Here is a 19,648-nt window from a genome sequence, read left to right on the forward strand (position 1 = left end):
GCTTAGATGCTCAACTCAATTATGTGCACAAAGAAGTATGCCAGCTTCATTATTTTTAGAGAAATCTTACTACATATCTCAGGATAAATTTGATGGGAGTAATTTGGAAATACTCTCGGAAAGGCAGAAGCAGGTTGCTGTGTGCTCAGAAACCTAGCCTGGAACAACCCCTTTGAAAAAAAAAGCCCCCATATCCTGGCTTCTGCGATAATTTTCTTCATAGAGGCTGGTACGTGCTGTGCTTCGGATTTAGGAGAAACTTAATACTGACAACACACTAATGTTTTAGTTGTTGTAGAGCAGTACTTACACAGAGCCAAGGCCTTTTCAGCTTCTCACATCACCCTGCCAGTGAGCAGGCTGGGAGTGCACAAGAAGCTGGGAGGGGACACAACAGGGAGAGCTGACCAAAACGGATATTCCATAGCAGCAATAAGAACTGGGGTGGTTGGCTGGGAGAGGGGCCACTGCTCAGGGACTGACTGGGCATTGGTTGGCGCATGGTGAGCAATTGCATTGGGCACCACTTTTTTTGTATAAATCATTATTATTATCATTATTTTTTTTCCTTTCCTTTCTGTCCTATTAAACTGTCTTTATCTCAATCCACAAATTTTACCTTTTTAATTTTTTTTTTTAATTTTATTTTCTCCCCCATCCTACTTGGCAAGGGAGTGAGTGAATGGCTGTTCACTCAGCTTCAGGGGTGCTTAGCTGCTCATGGGGTTACATCACAACATCATGCTAAAAGATTGTAGTCGTGATATGCTACTCACCAGGCATACCACGTTGACCTTTTGGTCCTGGAGGTCCAGGGGGTCCTTCATCTCCCTTATCACCAACTACATTATCATAATACTCTGTCTTAATAGAAAGATAGTAAGAATGAATAGTAAGAATGAAGAGAAAAGCACCGTGCCTCATACTGACCATTTGGTTAGTACAATGTTATGGCCTTATTCATCTTTCCAATGCTGTGACACCATGAGACCTTCCTAATCACATGTTAATTGCTCACAAGTAGTCAGAAATTAAATCACAATTGTTACACACAGATAATGCCAAAAGACCTGTACAAATAGAGGGGGCTGGGATTTTCAGCCCAGTTCCTTAATTCTTAAAGAATTCCTCTGCCTGTGGATGCAATTATACAGGCAGACTGGGATTTAGAGACCCAATCAGGAATATTACAGTAGCATAAGATAGAAAATATTCTTGACAGAAACCTCTAGGAATTATAAAGTCTTCAAATCAGATTCAGCTATACAGAAACTACTCTTTTAAGTAATCATACATGAAAACAGACAAAAATCAACTAGTTAAATCACAAATGCATACAAAATTAATTCCTATTAAATTAATATTCTCAATTTATTATAGTTTAATATGATGACATTTTGAAATTTATATAAATGACAGGCAGAATCAAAATGCTATTAGCTATAGCTCTACTTTTTTCTAACTACAAATTTTTGCTCTTTTCTGGATTATTCTGAATGGGCACTTTTACCTGAAAATAAGACTATGGTAAGAGTTGTGCCTTGACACATAAACATGACACTAAAATTTAAATGGACTACTAAAACACCAATTTTAAAAGGCATAAAATACTGTTTAAAATATACGATTTCTATTCTTCTTCTATTGATTTTTTGAAAAACAGTGGTTTTTAGTACTCTGTCAATATCACAATCCATTCAGCTTATTTAAAGTTATTTCTTTTTGGACAACTTGAGCAGAAAGTTTCCATTAGATGCACACAGGGCCTTTAAGAAGGACACTGTAGAGACAGCATAACGAGACAAAGAAATTGTACTCATAGTATCTGTTAGTTTGATGTTTTTTGATTTTGTTTTTTAATAAAGAACCTTGGGATTTTCAAATTAAAAACACCTGTTTCGGAACTGATTAGTTTGGTTTAAAAAAAATCAGCTCCAGCAGTGTTTGTAACTGTTCTGTGACAGTCCAGTCTCCTGCCAAAACTGCTGGAAATGAGTGAAATCTAACCAGGTGTTGATCTTCCATCCAGTTCTACATGAAGGGAGATGCTATGCCTTCGAGATGTCCAGCAATAACAGTACTTTGAGAATGACATACCCCAGTTAGAGCACCATGGCATCCATTATTGCTACATACAGTCAGTTTGACTTATTTTAGTGGTTTACACAAATGACTTGGTGAAGATAATTTACACTTACTCGACCACAAGCTCCAGGCGGACCAGTGTTGCCTTTAATCCCCTTCATTAGAGCACAGAAATTGGTTAAATTTATTTATTAAAATAAATACATGACATGACATTTGATAACCACTGTCATTTCAGTACATAGCTTATAACATTAAAGGACTTCTACTCCTGAGCAGTCCTTCAGCACCCTGTCCTCTGTTCCTGCCACGACTGCTCAGCCACATGCTCCAAAAACTACAGGAGTACACCAGCAGGCAAAGATGGACACCAGTTCATGCACATCATCTATTTCAGCTGACCAATTTCCCATTCCACAATATCATTACTTGTCATCTCATCCACATATTGTCTATGTAAAAACATCGTAGTGACAGTGATAAAAAAGAATATAAAATAACCCCCAAACATACCTTATCCTTATCCTCACAAACAACAAAAGCATTAGACAATACCTTGGCTCCTTGTCTGCCAGCCATTCCTGGTTTGCCCTGTTCACCCTTTTGTCCCTGCAGATGACAGTATACAATTTTATGAGAAAAAACCTTTTAGCACTGTCATCAATCAAATTTAATATTGAAAGTTTTAATCTTTCAGGGCAATGGCAACACAAATATGACTTGCTCAGAGGAAGAAATTCCAGGGTAAGACTCAGTACAGGGCAAAGTTCCATGTCTGCAGGCAATACCACAGGTCTCATATCCGAACCTGCCTTTACAATGGCACATTCTACCAATCCCAAAATGAAGCCACTCCACATAACACAAGTGTAAGAGGCTCTGGTTTGTCCTCCCTCTGTAAACTGCTGTTCCTGAAAGGGGAGAAACTGAACACAATGTGATATTCTTATATTCATCAACTCCATCTTGCAGACCCTGTCCAGCTAGTGTCTACTGAAGGGTGTCAGCAAGACCAGGAGAGAAAGTAGCCTTAGCAGCAGTCTGCACTATCTGCAAGTGTACGTATGTGTAAAAAAAGGATTTTGCAGAGCTTTATGGAGCTGAATGGACCCCTAGTTGCTAAAAGGTAGAAATAGGAACAGAACAATGACATGTCTTTATCATGACAGAAGGCTTTTTTTCTGTTAGCTGAGTAATAAGGCAGTAGAGTCTTGCAAACTGTCATTCCAAGTTTTTTTTTTGTCAGACTGGAATGTGTTTAGACTGGGTGCTAAGGTTGTTTTGATACAATGAGGATGGCGTTTTAGTTAGATATTTATGAAATGGGTTATACCAACAATAAGAATTCTGCTAAGATTTTTGTAAGGTCACTGTGACCCTAGTGATATCATTAAAGTGGAAGTGAATTAAATAGAGAAGAACTGGTATTTAACCAACTAAATAAGCATTCCAAGGACAATTCAACAACTTGAGCTTTTGAACCAGTATACAAATAAGATCATTTTGGGTATGAAATTATATATTTTATGAACAATATTTTGGTACTTCCTCCAAAACGATGATTTTAATATCCATCAGTCATCTCATTTCAGGCCAAGATGGTTGTGACACTGACTATAGCTTCTCCTTTTAAAGGATGTCTTTGATTTTAGTGATTAAAATTATTCATTTTGCTTCTTGATTTCTGAAGTGAAGATATAACTCTTTGGCAAATATTTCAATGTGACTAACCAGAATGAAAATCAGTAATTTTGCATAACTAAGTGTTCATTTGACCACCATCTCAAACTCACTTGATAGTCAGAAGCAAACAACAGGTCTTTTTGTTTTACACAGAAGGAACAAGGTCTATGTAGCAAACCTCTCTCTCCTGCACACAGCTGTAGGTACATGGTATGTCCTTAGGCCAGTTTAATGAAAAGTAATGGTTCACCATGTATGCAAATCAACATTCCCAGACACATTCCACAATGCGAAAAAGCTGTGACAGAAAGATATGACCACCAAATAAAGATGACTGTTACTTAAAAGACCTTTTGAAGGCTTCCTTCATTACCGGTAAGCCAGGTGGACCTGGGGCACCTTCTTTTCCAGGTTTACCCTACAGAGGAAAATAATAATAATAAAAAATAATCAAAAAGAACTAAAGAAGTGTCATCGCATTCTAAGAGCATAATAACTAAATGTTGTGCTTGTAACTGTACTTTAGGTTCTTACTAATTTTGAAAAGCTTTTAGGGTATTTACTAAATGTTCATTATTTCTAATCAGAATTAATGTTTAGAAAAACAGAGGAAGATATTCCCTGGACATTCATTCTCCTGAAGAGGCAGACACTTCAACAGCACAAAGTGCCAGGGAAGTACACAAAGCTTGGTGCAAAATGATGTCCCTGCAGGAGCAAGACAAGCTATGACCAAACAATACAGTGGCTAATAGCCCTTCTAGTGATGAGCACGGAAAGATACCAAAGGGAAAAAGATATGAAAGACTTACAGGATTTGGACTTAAGAGATGGCTTGAACAGAAACTATTTAATGAAGAAGAATAGGGACTGCACTTCAAAGGTAAAGGAAGTAGGGCAGCAAATGGAAAAGTGAGAACAGGAGAAGGCAGTGTGCCAGACATATCTGTTGTTTTCCACAGTGTACAGTACATTGTGGCAGCTTTCTGCTGGCATCCTGGCTTCTAGTGTGGCAACTATGCATGAAGTTAAACAACTTAAAAAAAAAAAAAAAACAAACAAAAAACGAAAATGTTACTTGTTAAAAGAAATTACAAGGGAAGGCAGAGGAGGGGGAAAAATGGAGAGCAAAACAGAAGTAAATGACAAAATAATTATGGATACCTTAACTTAACACCCTGAAGGCAGAAATCAGGAAAAGTTGGTTTGTTAAAATAGCAGGAAGGTAGTGACAAGTTAAAGGGGGGGTGAAAGATTATGAGTTCAGAACAACAGGAAAGAAAGTACATTTCAGAGGTTTATTTTGCACAGAATAAGTCCAAGAAAATTAAAATAATAAAATAAATAAAAAAAAAAAAGAAAAAGATCAGACCATGAATTATGATGTAAGCAACAGAAAAACCAGTAATACTGAAGAGATGGCAGAACTTAACCAAAGGTAATACTCTTTAAGAGAAGAGGGGGAGCTGGAAGTAGCAGTGATATCACTAGTGACTCAAACTTATTTGCACAAAATGATCTTTTTTTTCTAGAACATGAAATTCACACTTATTTGGTATATTGTAGTAATATTTTCTTTTTTAGAATGGCTGGTCAGTCTATGTCTTAACACAGTTTGTTAGAAAAGCAAGAGTGTTCTACTACTTTCTCCAGAAAAGAGGATGTGAAAGGTCAGTTAAGACGAGTCCTAGTAAAGTTTTGCATACTGTTAACATAATACAGAATACAGAAGATAGAAAAATGACAATACATCCTGGATAGCAAGAACTTTTGGTACTTTAAATTTTTGTCTGAGTTACTGCTTCAATTTTTCATAATGCATAGAAATAATAAAAATAAACATTGGGCTAGTCTACAGCATCATTGTTGTTAAAGCACCACACAAATGAAGAAAGCGCAATCTATAGATAGTACAAGTCCTCTATTGTTACCCTTTCTTGCATGAAAAAAATTATTATAGCCACAATAAGCACGGAAAAGTTTAAAAATGTGTTTATGTTAGACATTAGATAAGTAAGACAGTAAGAGATATTTCTTAATATTGTTTTGAAAAATAATTTGAAATTGAGGGATTAGAATGTTTTGTTCAGAAAAATGCCACAAAACATTATTATTTGAGTATTTTAGGGTTATAAATTTTATAGAAAGCTATAATTTTTTGATTATAAATTGGTACACTGTTAGAAATTCATACATGTTTAGTTACCATGAACAGGAACATTTTGTTGAGAAGCTTTTATGTGAAACTTTGAAAGTCATTTCAATAACAAGTGGTACCTTCCTATTTAATTCTCTAACTTATATATAAGTGCTTTTTCCACATACCTGTGCTCCGGGTTCTCCTCGGTCACCCTTTTCACTTTGAGAATCACCAACTGGCCCCTGTAACAAAAACACCATCAGAATATTTTGATAATTGTGGTCACATTTTCCAAATTAAATACATCTTTTATCATTTTTTAATCTTTAAAAAAAGTAAAAATATAGTGTAATCAATAGGTATTTATATTTAAAGGTCAGAATAAATAGCATAAATATGGGACTCTAACGAGTAGCATTTAGTAGGTGATGCTGCCTGAATGTCTGGATTTAAGGGATTTATTCTGGTCACTTACTGTAAACCCCATTGGTCCTGGAAGTCCTCTTGATCCTTTTTCCCCTTTCTCTCCTTTCAAGTCCTATTACACAGAAAGTCAAAATCTAGCATGGTCTCTGGGATGTTTCTGTGCTTATGAAAACATTTATGTGTTACAAATAGGAAAGCCAAACCTTACTAACAAGCTTACTTAAGCATAGATAGTTCTACTTAAATGACTAAAAGAAACAGAAACTTTGCATCAGCAAAGTACCTCCCCAATATAATATTGATGACAAAAATCAGTTTTTATTCTAGCCCATAACAGAGAAGTTTTGAAAACTCCATGGATTAGATGTAGCTTAAATAAGGAAAACATTCAAAACCAGGTTGAAGAGTTGTTTCAGTTAACACGTGAACATATAAAACCACGTATCAAGAACTGCTGTCTAAGTACTATAAAAGGACAAAATGCAAGACTATTAATGCACAAAACATTATTTACAATGAAAGCTGATTCAGAGTATTTCCTTCCTCAAATACTCATTGTTTTTCCAACACTTTCAATGGTTACTCACATTCCAGTAAAAACATGAGAAAACAAACTTTGAAATGTATATGAACAACTTGTAAGCTTTTGTGAAACTCAGTAGCTCAGAATCCTGATATTTTCAGTGACGAGGCCCAGAGGTCATCACAGCTGTTGCTTTGATGGCCTATCAAAAAACTTGTGTTGGTTTGGTGAAGCTATAAGTGATTTACTTTTCATGTACTCAGAGATCCACAGCAGATGGGTTACTAATGAGCATTTAACATTCCACTGGAATCGTTCAAATGAGTGTGTGAATATACAGGGCCTCAGCTGAGCCGAATACACATGCTCTAAGAAGAGGTTTGCATCTACCTAAATAAATCTGAAAAAAGTTAGGATGGATGAAGGGAAATGGATGGATGAAAAACATTTAGATAAGATGGCTTATCTAAATGTTGACAATTTTATTACCGTCATGTTGTCTGGACCACTTAATGTCACAATAACAGTTCCTGGTGGTCCAGGAGGTCCAGTTAATCCAGTGTCACCCTTAAAAGAAAGATAAAAATGAAGCAATTATAAGCTGTATGTTTTTGTCTTTATTTCAAATTACTACTGCTATGCTTTTGACGTTGTAAAAACTTTTCAAGCCTTCTCCTAGGTAAGAAATCTAAAAATGCATATACTGACTTCTTTTAAAGTATCTAGAATTAGCTTAAAGAGTGTTTTTAATACAATTTTATCTCTAAATTAATTACAATTTTTCTGATAGTTAAAACAATTATCAGTTTTCTCTCAATTTGATTAGAGTCAGTTAACAAAAATATATGAAGCACCTTCAGTGACATTCTCAGAAATGCAGTCTGTATACTGTAAGTAGATGATTGTCACATGTTGCTGTCAGGTAAAATTAGCTTTCCTGTACTCAGTGCACTTTTTCACTAAGGATCTTTTAGAACAGGGAAAGTCCTAAATATGATCTTTCCTGCAGAGCTCAACAAAACATTAGCTATAATTTTACGTGATTTTAAGCCAAAGGAATGTCTCTGCATGCACTTGCAGCATAACAGCAAAGAATGCATCACTCTTTTGTAAGAAAGCAAGATGTTACATGCTCACTTCAGCTAATGCTAATGAATAATAAGTTATGCTTCTAGAGATTTTGCCAGAAAACTTCTAGCATGTCTTTGGTAGTAAACAACTAAAATCAATCCCACTGTCAGATAGTGATGTTTCAGCCCACAACTGAATCTGTACAGGTCAATTAGCTGAACTGTGAGATGGTCCAAGTTCCTAAAAGGGTGCTATAAGGACACTCAGACTGACTACACTGGGCTTCCAACAGCACCTTGAGGTCCTGATAGACAAAGTATTTATTCATAGTTATTTCTGTGAATGTAAATTATATAGGATAAAAAGTAAAACAATGAAAGATAAGCCATTCAGTTTTTCCTCAAAATCTGGGAGGTTTGCTAGCATCATGAGGGCTGACACCAAAGAGATATTGGCCACAGTAAGTCATGTATCTATATGGTAAGTCATGGTGCTATATATTTACCACTGTTTACATGCTTGGATAACTATTTAGGAGTACAGTGAAGATTATATATAAATGAATGTAATGCTATGTATTAGTAAATATTAACTGTTTCTACCCTTCTGTTAGGAAGTTTTTATCTTCAGCTCTTGTGTGAACACAGTTTGTCTTCAGACTGCCATGTTCCGATCTTCCAGTAAAATATTTTCATATATATATATTGAAAACTTTTATTTCACAGTACTTCTCCAGTGTTTCAACATAGTATATCAGAAACAAACAATGTTTTAAGCATTTTATACATGTACCTTTCTTCCTTTGGTTCCTATTACTTTTATTCCCATAAGACCCTGTAAAAAAAATGTTATTTTTATTTTAAATAGTATCCATAAAATGAGATAATAGCAAGCTTTCATTTTTATTACCAATCTGAGACTACCTTAGGTCCAGGAGGTCCTGGTCTCCCTGGCATTCCCTACAAAAAAAATAAATAAATAAATAAAGTAAAAACCATACTGTAAAAAATTACAATCTTCAGCACCAATATAAGAGTTTTGGTACCCAGTTTTCACCAGAGTTATATTACTTTTTAAAATTTCGTCTTCCACCATTACAACTGCAATTTATTGTCAGTGGAAGTGATAGCAGAATGTCTATATGGTCTGGTTGCAAACATATACTTTGTTATAGTTATTTACATTAGTATTTAATGTGAATTTATGGGTAATTATTTGAAAATGAAAATGTAGCTTCTGAAAACATGTAAATGATCATGCATAATAAATAATCAAAAGAAAAAGAAAAAAACAGATGGGTGTAGAAAGGTATGGGTTTCACATATCCATGTTTCTAAACATCAAGGAAGTCCGGGACAGTCAGGTAATTCTTTTGGTTACTTTGAAAATCAAAAGGTTAAAGTAACAAGTGGGACATAAATTCATACTCACTGAAGTTCCTGGAGGGCCCTGTGGCCCATTTTCCCCAGGATATCCTTGAACACCCTGTGCACCCTGCATATTAACAAAATGAAAGAAACAAACCACAACAGGAATAAATATCCTGACAAGATGATAAGTAAACCACTATGCTAAGTTCAATGAACTGAATGAGGAGCAGCCCTGTCTCTTGATTTCCTTTTCATGTCTCAGGATAACACAGAAGTACAATTCTTCCCTGCTGCATCATCATTTGGTATATGTTTTGAAACACAACAATACACACCTGTTCTAAAACTAAACTACTCTAAGGTGTAAGTCCTGTTTAATGCAACTGACATTTTAGTTATCAATTTAGCCCTATTGCTAGCCCTAGTGAGCCTACAATCTTCAGAATATTCTATGCAATAAATTCTATTGTTTAAATCTCCACTTTCAAATAAATGGAAAATGAAAAATGTTGACTATCAGCTTAATTCAATGTCTTCCATTTATTTTAGCAGTCAAAAGAAACATCTATTCTGCCTCCTTCTATTAATCTCATTAAAAAAAAAAAAGGATCATATTGGTTTTTGTTAATGCTTCTCTAGAAGTTGAACTAATCTTACTTCCTGGGGAACTCCATTTCTTCTCCATTTCTGAAATACTTTTGCTCATCTGCAACCTGACTTCCTCATCCCACTTTACTAACTATTGACTATACTGACTATTGGTTCTGATGACAAAGTAATTACTATTGTCTTGGAGTACTTTGTCCTGAAAAGTCAGAAGAAAGACTTTTAATATATTGCATTAGTCATATTATAGATATTTTTCTGGTTTAGAAATGAGTAATTGTAAGAATACTAAGAATATATAATATATAATACATAAAGTTATGCATTATATGGATATATGTGTATACATACACACGCACACTATATATATGCATTTATATCTCTCATGAGATATAAATGAATTAATTCAGAATTACCTGAAGCCCAGGCATTCCTGGCAACCCAGGATCACCTTTTGCATCGTATCTTTGGTTATATCCATCTGCAGGGGACCCCTAGACAATTAGATAAAATGGAAGATAAAAAGTTATGCTGTAGAACGCTTTAGTGGATCTTAGGCTTCAAATGTTTTAATACAATATGTAGGGATATAATCAGTATCAAAACTGTATGATGAAGGCAACTGTCTACTACAGATAGCTCTACCTTAAAAAAAAAGATTTTATTAAACAGAATACACCATTTTCAGGCATTTTAGGCAGTCTTCTGTGTTAGAAGTAGTCTTCATTTCAGACCTACATACTTCTCTCACACAGTCTTGACCTTTTTCAATTTTTCTGCACTTTTTTTTCCCTTTGACCTACTCTCTAGTGCATTTGCAGATTTCCATATGAATTCATAACCTGTTTGAGGAGAGGCTTAATTCTTTGTGTGTTTGAAAGAGTTAATTCTTAACATGCAACAACGGTAGTTAAGGGATAGGATATAAACAAATACACTTTTTTGACTTGAGGTGAGTTAACTCGTAGAGACCATGCATCAAAATCAGTTGTTGCTTCTTATGGAAAGTAAACCTTCTGTTTTCCCTGATATCAAGCATTCCTTTCCATCATCAAGTATAAGTACATAATATTACCAATACATACTTCACATAATATGGTGTAAATAACTGACCTTCTCTCCTTTGATGCCAGTGACACCCTAGGAAGAAGAACAATCATATTATTAAAAGAGAAAAGTAAGCAACAATGATGAAAGGACACTTTCTAAATACTTTCTAAGCTCAATGCTCTTGAAGTGACTTATTTTCATGACCATGGTGTATAGCCAGGCACATGTTTGCTGTGCCAGACTTCAATTGAGGAAGAAAGAACATAATGTCAAAAAGTAGTCCAGTCTCACTGCTGGAATTCTACAAATGAATGTGGAACATTTTTGAGGCCTGATCTTAAAAAAAAAAATAAATAAATAAATAAAGGAGAGCTGGTGCAATAAAGATCATGTTTAGAAATTATCAGATTTGAAGCCACAGGAACCGGACAGGTAGCATTCCTTTCCCCATTTGTTGTTTATAAGTTTCTTTTAAAATCACATTCCCACAGAAAAAAAACAAAAAACAAAAAAAAAACAAAAAAAAAACAAAAAACAAATCCTAGGGTTAAAACAATGCAGCCATAATCAGAAGTTCCAGGTTTAATTCCTGGTTCTGTCATTAACTTAACTGGGCCATGTCCTCAATGATATTTACACATGAACTGAAACTGGAATCTGTTTAATACATATTGGACACCTTTAAAGATGCAAGTTAAATGTTGACAAGTATGCTTTGAGACACTGAAGAGCTAACACCAGCCAATGAACGTGTGTGCATTCACACCTTAAGAAGTTGAGGCCTAACACTCAGCAGATTAAGCGTCACTTTTAACTTTTTTCTCTTTACTGCACTGTTTTCATGCTAATAAAATGGGAGTATTTATATATTTCACCTGTTGTCAATATCAGCTTATCTGAGACTTTACACTCCTTCACTGAGTGGCTGTACGTGGTAGAAATTCATACAATCACCAATTTCACAGACACTTACTGGAATGCCTGGAGCACCTCTTCTACCTGGAGGACCTGGAAAACCTTGATCGCCCTGCAAACAGTAAGAGCAACTGTTAATGCATATTATTGATTATTATTCTGAGTCTAGCAAATGCTACTACAAAAGAAGTTTTTTATATTATCATACTAAAATTATGAGTTGCATTACCACTATATTTACTAAAAGAGGCACAGCTTGACCTTAGGGACCTTTACTTCTATCACAAAGACCAGCCTCTATTAGTTATGTCAAACCAGTTTCCTGTTTCACTAGAAATGTCTGATTTTCTGTAGTAGGCATTATTCTAACTCCCTCTTTCAGATTGTTTGAAGCTATGAGCAAAGAAAAATGATTAAACCTGTAACATAATGTTAAAATTTTTCTATTAATTGCCCTCAGGATTTATGAATTGTCAGCTGCAAGCTATGTACTGGTAAAATGAAATTAACTAATTCTCTCAGATGTAACCCATTTCAACAGAAGGATTGGTTAGGAAAAAGGGTTTTCAGTCAAACAGAATACGTGTTCAACATGTATTATTTCATTATCAATCTTACACATAAAGGCAGCATTTATCCTTCCTCTGGTGACTGCCAAATTTTTCCTAGTCAATAAAGTCACAAACAAAAACAAATCAAAATGGTTGTATATTGGGGGAAAAATGATTGCTTTTTCGTCATTCCCACTCACAGCCAAACATAATCCACACGATATTCAGCTTGGCTTGTACCTTTGTGCCGTTGCATCCTGGAACACCCGAGCGTCCAGGAGGGCCAGCAGCTCCTGGTTCACCCTAAAAGCAAGTGCAAAATTGACACAAGCTTTGTTTTTGCACATTCATATTACCCTACAGCAACACTGAAACAGTTTATGTTGGAGCAGTTTCCATAAGACTTGACAGATTACAATGTGTTCTGAAATCATTACAATGAGTAAGAATTGCTGATGCTATGATTGTTATCTCTAGGTTAACAGACAGTGACAATGCTGATGTTGACACTAGAGTGAGTACACTGGGTTGAGGGTAATTGTGTACTGAAGACTATATTAAGAGAGAAATCAGATAAATCAGTTTCAATTTTACTTACTGGAAGACCTGGGGGACCTGAAAATCCAGGTATTCCTGGAGCTCCCTAATGATATAAAAACAGAGGAAGAGTATTGCAAGTATTAAGAAAGAGCTTGTGATGCAGTTTACCTTTTTATCACGTTCACAAGAATAATGAATGCAAGTATAGTTCTGTCAAAAAATCATGGTTTCATTACTTTATCTTCCTTAATCCTTCTGCCTGTGCATCAAGTATAATGGTAGCTTATGAACTGTTAAAACAGGCAGGTTTCCCCTGCCAAGAGAAACTCAAAATCAACTCTTTGTGGAATTCAAGTCTGACTTCTTCATCGCATATCCTAATACTAAATACATACAGCATTAAACTTGTGCAGAAGCTGTAGCAAAAAAGGTAAAATTCTAAAATAGAGACAGCGTGTGTACATACTCCATGTCACGATTTTAAAAATATTTTAAAATCATCTGTAATGTTTTATTATTCACAAATTGCTGATTGAGCTATCGAACTACTGATTGAACTATTATTAGCTTTAAACAGAGTATTTAATACATAAAAGCTTCTTTAAAACAAAAATACTTACCCGTATACCTTTGGGTCCAACTAAGCCCGTAAGTCCTGGTGAACCCTGGACCAGAGACAGACAACAGCACATTGCAATATAATTGAGAAAACACATATATATATCAACAGGACATGCAACATTTTTAAATATCAGTACCAACATACGCACACAAAACTATATGAATAAACACCAGATTTGTCCATTACAGACACTAAAAGAAACAAGCTTTTAATCCAACGTGTATAAATCTTGACATCTTGCCCTCCCTTTCAGTGTTTACAGGGGATAAATCTCATCAGAGGTTAAAAAATAACATTCAGGGTACGTTAAGAAAGCAGTTGCTATGGGTCTGTTCGAACTGTGAGACCAGAAATGGTTTCTCCATGAGGAAATAGCTGGAAGCCTCTCATCAGTATTCTGGAGAGTTTTTCAGCTCTCAAGCATGAGTGATGTCCATGTAACAATCAGATACATACAGGCACCACTCTACCCTGCATTGTTTTACTTGGAAAGGAAACCCAGGAGCAGGCTGACAGGGAGCTAAGCAGGATGGGAGAGCAGGGCTGAACGGATGACAGCCGAACACGCCACAGCACTGTCTAGACAGAATCTGCTAGAATTATTTCAAGACACTTAGAGCTTTACTGAGAATAAGAAACAACTTTGGTTTTGCCCAGAAATGAAATGGGGAATGTACAGAAATACACAGCTCCTTAAATCCTGGGTGACAGTTGCTAATAACGCATAAGATAATGCATCAGATAATTGCAATAGGGAAAGCTAACTGGAATAAACTGCAACAGAAGATATTCAAGCTAACAGCGATGTCCTTGCTAGGTAAATTATTCTTACTTTTCCCCATTCTTGCAGAAATCATTATCAGTTATAACAGAGGAAATGCTCTACTGAACACTTTTCAATGAGCTTACATAAACACCTCAACAAACATGTATGAGATCCACAGTGAGTATCAGTTTAAAGAAATATTGTAATAATGAGACAGGAGAAAATAGTACAGCAACACCTAAACTAATTAAAACTGCAAAGAAACATTTATTTAAAGGTGTGGATAAAGGCTGGAGTCACATTAGTGCAGGTCCTAGATAATAATGTGACTGTGGCACTACTGTCACTCCTTTTTCCTGATTTATGTTGTAGCTGAGTTTAGACCATACTTACAGAGAGTTTATTCATCAAAGAGTCATTTTATTAACGACAGCAGGAATGCTGCTCCTCAAGACAAATATAAATGATTTCTTTTTTTTTTTTTTATGAGCAATACTTTATTTTTTTTCCTGCTCATTCAGGAGTTACTGAAAATTCATATTCTGCCTGAGTTTTAGCCATATGGGAAAGCCCAACTCACCAAAGTCACTCTCCCCATACTGCAGGTAATTACATATTATCATACATAATGACATATGGTATTTCCTAGACAGAGCAAGATTTATCTTAAAAACCATCTCTCCCTTCAACTTTTCTTGAATCTATTTTTAATTATTTGTCTCAGAAGTAGCTTTTTTCCTCTCTTTCTAGCAACAGAAGTCAGAGTGTACTTAAGACAAAATTGTGGTTATGCTACTAAAATCTATTTAGAGCCATGTTTCTTGCCTCTGGAAGGTCAGTCCAGGTGCTTTAGAACTCATTCCTCGACAACTGACCGCAAAAGCCCATGTTTGTATTAACTACTTTCACTTTGTCTAAAATGAACATTGCAGCTGTTGACCACATCCCTTACCAACTGGAAGACTCTGAAACAGAGTTCTGTTGTTGTTGTTGTTGCTTTTTGTTTTAAACAGAATTCTTTATCCAGTCATACCTCACTTCCACAGTCAAGCATAGATGTAGTGTTGCTACCCCCGTGCCTCCATGGGAACATACCTTTGGCCCCTGTGGCCCTGGAGGCCCTTCTGGACCGGGAAAGCCTCTATGACCAGGTGGACCTGGGACACCAGGGAAGCCTTTTTCACCCTGTAAACATTAAGAGAAAGAAGTCCTGAGAAAATCCTTGATTCTTTTTTTGATAACTTACTTTTAAGACATTTATTATTTTCAGTACCTCTTAATACTGTGATGGATTATCCTTGCTCATACTGACCTGTTCTCCTGTGTGCTGCCTAGGCCACATGGTACCACTAAAGTAACAAGCTAATTATGAAGGTATCAGAAGACATCAGTACGCAAGTTTTCACAGAGCACCAAAGTTAACTGGCAGCATGAAAAGTTTAAGAAAGCAGCTGATGCATATTTCTTCTTAATATTCTATACCATGCTTAGCCTCTACAAGAAACACAAATCCAAGTCCACTACAGCACTCCTAATTTGCAACTCGCAAACTTAATAACTGCTGCTGTACAGTAAGGTCAGTTCCAAATCATCAGTACTTCTCTCTCTTCATGCAAGCCATGGAAAGAAACAGTGGGAGCCAAATATAGCAAAACTGTTCAGATAGAAGAAAAGTAAGTTTGCTTTAAGTCACAGCATTGTAACATTATTCTGAGTCTCAAAGATTAAGCCACCCAATTACTTTTATATATATTTATTTCAAGGTTGAGTTCAAATAAACAAACAATGTAAAGGAAACAGAAAAAATTAAAGTTACACAAATGGAATAAAGGAGACTATATTACAGTCGGAGAGGCATTTTCTTTTCTTTTTTCTTTTTTTAATTAAATATAATGAACATGCAAGTGTTATCCTGGTTAAAATAAAGTGCTTCAAGCCTAAGAAACTCACAGAAAAGGTGTCTAACTCTTTAAATAGCAGCAGTTTAGCATGTTCAGTGTTACATCAGTGAAGAGCTGTCCACTTAAGACAGTTTACAGGACGGCTTGAGATAGGAGAGAGAGGATGGGGTTATTGATTCTCTTGGAGTCAATTTTCCTATTTATCAGAGGAGAGTTACAGAAAAAAAGCAATTGAAATTCTGCCGTGCAGAAGTTATCTTGCTGGTATCTTAGTAGTCAATGTACAAGGTAGGATCCAAAAGAAATCTTGAGGAGCTAAAATATTTTGGCTTGTCCCACCGCCAATTCTCACCCCTCAAAATCTCCCAGCCTCACCAGATTTAAAATAATTTCTGAATTAAAAATAAAATAGATAAACACATAAGATAATATCAGAACATCTGAACACAACTGCAAGATGAGGCATTATGAAGTGTCTATGAGATCTGTATCATAAACTGGCATAGCTTTTTACAACAAATCAGTTTTTTCATCCGGAGCCATACCAAGAAAGGCAAAAAGAATAATGCTGTACCGAGATGTGCCACTGGAGGGGGTGTGGAACTAACTCACTGAAGAACGACACAAATCCTTGATTCCCACTGAGCTTGCTAACCCTCACTGCAGCAACTGGGGGGACTCCCTTCCGCCGCAGAGCAGCCCCGCACTCTCCTGACTGCTTTGCTCATCGCCACACAGCACCGGCAGTTTTACCCACAGTGTCTTCTTGACAGGTCTACAAGATCAGATAATTCTCAGGTTGGCAATTTACTCAACATCGAACAGTTATGAAAACTTACTGATGAATTGTCCTTACTTTCCACAGCTGCATGAAAAACTAGATCAGTGTAAACAATGATTAACTATTACCTATACATTTCTCAGTTGATTTTACATGGAACTGAAGATGACAAGTTTCAGGTTTTCACTCACTAATATTTTTCGTTTAGTAGGCATCTTAAGTTATGCTTTTCTTATTTTTCAGTTGGTGTCAATCTGTATGGGTTAGGACAAAGGTCAAACCGACTAAGAACATGAAAAACAAGCACTGAGATTTTTTTTAAAGACGTAGGTATCCTCCTTTACCACATTCAACTATGTTTTAGTAAAGAACATTTACTTTGAGATTACTTTTCTGCACCACTTTAGCTTTCTAAAGGCAAGACTAGTAGTGTTTACTGTGGTGCAACATGACATACTTTCTTGGCAATAAAAGTACAGCAGGGAAGTCAAAAGTAATTCTTTACCAACCAGATGCATCAAGCTGTGGGACTAATCATAACCGTCAGTCTATATAGACACTGTGGTGTGTGCAGATCTGAAATCTGTTGAAAAGGTTTAGTACAGCAATCACCGTGTTCATGGTTAGCCTGAACTACAACCGTGACTTCTCTAATAATGCCCCTTTCATTTGTGAATCGGTTGTTTTTCCAACTACAAGAAAGAGTTTGAAAGAATTTTTGGCATTTGTGTAATTCAGGTTTGTCTAAAAGCCACACTGAGCCTCTGCCAAGCTACTGCTGGCAACAGGCAGAGCTGCAGCTCTGTTGCTTTTGGTAGACTTGACACTGTTCCCCTGCTCCTGGCAAGGTGTTTGTGATTAGGACCCAGAATCTTGTCCTGTGTCTCGATCTGCGGGACATGCATTGTCTGTTGGATACCAACGCTTTTACCTTTCCTCCAGGAACCAGAAAATGCACATGGGTCCAGGGGTAGGAGGGAGATGGCAAGGTCCTAACACGGAAAGAGGGAGGCATTGAACATGGCTCTGTTGATGCCACTACGAAGTTTGTAACAGGAGAGCTGCTGATAGTGGTAACTGACAGCAATTGTTAGGAGTTTGTAAAAAGTACCTAATGGTTTGGTGGTTGTTCTGTTGGTATCCAAACATCATGAAACACCATAAACAAACTACTGCATTAAAAAATAAAAAATATTAGTTAAACAGTGCGTCCAGAGCTACTTTAAAAGACTTTTTTGTAAGGTAATGCATTCCTTTTACAGTTCTCCATAGACTTTGTTGACAGAATACCATCACACAAAATATTCACTCGCTAGTTCAACTCAATTATTAACAATTTCCCAGTATAAAATAATCTTAGGAAAAATGTATTTGCTCTTACCTTATTACCTTTCGTGCCATCACAGAAGCAAGGACTTTTACCTTTGCATACACAGCTCTGAAAAACAAAAAGACAAATTCTATAATAAAACAATTTTTCCCATCATGTTGCTTGGTGAAGGGCAAAAGAAAGCCCAATGGTTTTAGTAAGGTAATTATTTTATAGATAGTACAATTTAAAAAAATGTTTACAAAGCATGGTCATTCTCAACAGAAGAAAATAGCTCATTATTCCTCAGTGCTGTCTTTTGAGACAGGTAAGGTCACTGCTTCCATTTAAAAGTTGGGGTAAAGGCCAAGAAGCTGTGCTTGACAGCATCAGGGTTATGATTTCAGTATGATGTGTGAAATTTAAGAGTTTGGGATCACAGCAGTAAACACTGATGATTCATTTAAAAACTTAATATAAACTTAAGTAAAAAAAAAAAAAAAACAAACACAAAAACACAATAAGGCTGTTCAGAGTGTAACTGGATAGAAAGCATGACTAAATTATCTAGCTCATGTACTCAACAGTGGTTTTAGCAGTGAGCTCAGAAAGGGCTGCAAACCACATCTGAGATACCCTGGTGAGTATGAGAAATGTTAACCCCCCATGCCCTGATCCTGCTACAGCTACCATGCACTCCATACCCAAGCCAACCCAGTCAGGCTGGGTTAACTCTGCAAAGGACTTTTTTCTACACTCATGTCCTATTTCAGTGGAGTGGAGGAGAAAAAGCATCAATATTAACATAAATATTGTACATACAGAAGTATTATTAAGGCTACTGCAGCAATACATTCCATACAGATACGTAGTAATGTGCATTTATTGTTCTCATTTGTGTATTTCATTTTTTTCCATTTATTTTTGAAGCTATTGCTGAATGACTTTTTCAACTGTACCCCTGTAGAAAGAAGGTTGTTCTTCAGTTTAACTTCTCATTTCAGTCTATTTGTTTATCACAATTACTTATACTATGGTACAGCTCCAGACAATAGGAAAGGGACAAATATCCTACATTGGCTATGATGGTGTTTTCCAGAGTTTCATAAAACTCAGAAAAGAGGGAGGAACTACATTTCCTACAAGATTAAAGCCTTTAATATGGTATGGCATGAAATTTCTATTTAGATGCTGAAGACAGAATTAATTAACCCCTACAGCTGTTCATAATACAACGGCAGCACTGTTCCAAATTTGTAACTTTTCCAGTGGTGTTCTCAAAAAAACAGAAAGCAAAAGATAGAGAAAA

The 19,648-nt window shown here is 36.0% G+C and overlaps 1 protein-coding gene across 1 annotated transcript in view; it reads right to left on the reverse strand.

Moving 5' to 3' along the window:
• Window positions 1-19,648, reverse strand: part of COL4A3 (collagen type IV alpha 3 chain) — a 63,759-nt gene that overhangs the window by 31,678 nt on the left and 12,433 nt on the right. Inside the window, exons 2-19 of the mRNA XM_084529290.1 lie at window positions 18,412-18,468; window positions 15,444-15,533; window positions 13,581-13,625; window positions 13,019-13,063; window positions 12,661-12,723; window positions 11,928-11,981; window positions 11,018-11,044; window positions 10,321-10,398; window positions 9,360-9,422; window positions 8,852-8,887; window positions 8,721-8,762; window positions 7,347-7,424; window positions 6,384-6,446; window positions 6,094-6,150; window positions 4,142-4,186; window positions 2,641-2,694; window positions 2,199-2,240; window positions 777-864 (exon numbers count right to left, since the gene is read on the reverse strand). Of these exons, the coding sequence (XP_084385416.1) occupies window positions 777-864; window positions 2,199-2,240; window positions 2,641-2,694; window positions 4,142-4,186; window positions 6,094-6,150; window positions 6,384-6,446; window positions 7,347-7,424; window positions 8,721-8,762; window positions 8,852-8,887; window positions 9,360-9,422; window positions 10,321-10,398; window positions 11,018-11,044; window positions 11,928-11,981; window positions 12,661-12,723; window positions 13,019-13,063; window positions 13,581-13,625; window positions 15,444-15,533; window positions 18,412-18,468 (1,027 nt within the window). The remainder of the gene's footprint in view (window positions 1-776; window positions 865-2,198; window positions 2,241-2,640; window positions 2,695-4,141; window positions 4,187-6,093; window positions 6,151-6,383; window positions 6,447-7,346; window positions 7,425-8,720; window positions 8,763-8,851; window positions 8,888-9,359; window positions 9,423-10,320; window positions 10,399-11,017; window positions 11,045-11,927; window positions 11,982-12,660; window positions 12,724-13,018; window positions 13,064-13,580; window positions 13,626-15,443; window positions 15,534-18,411; window positions 18,469-19,648) is intronic.

Source organism: Aythya ferina (genome assembly GCF_964211825.1).
Source record: "Aythya ferina genome assembly, chromosome: 9".
In the NCBI taxonomy this organism is placed as follows: domain Eukaryota; kingdom Metazoa; phylum Chordata; class Aves; order Anseriformes; family Anatidae; genus Aythya; species Aythya ferina.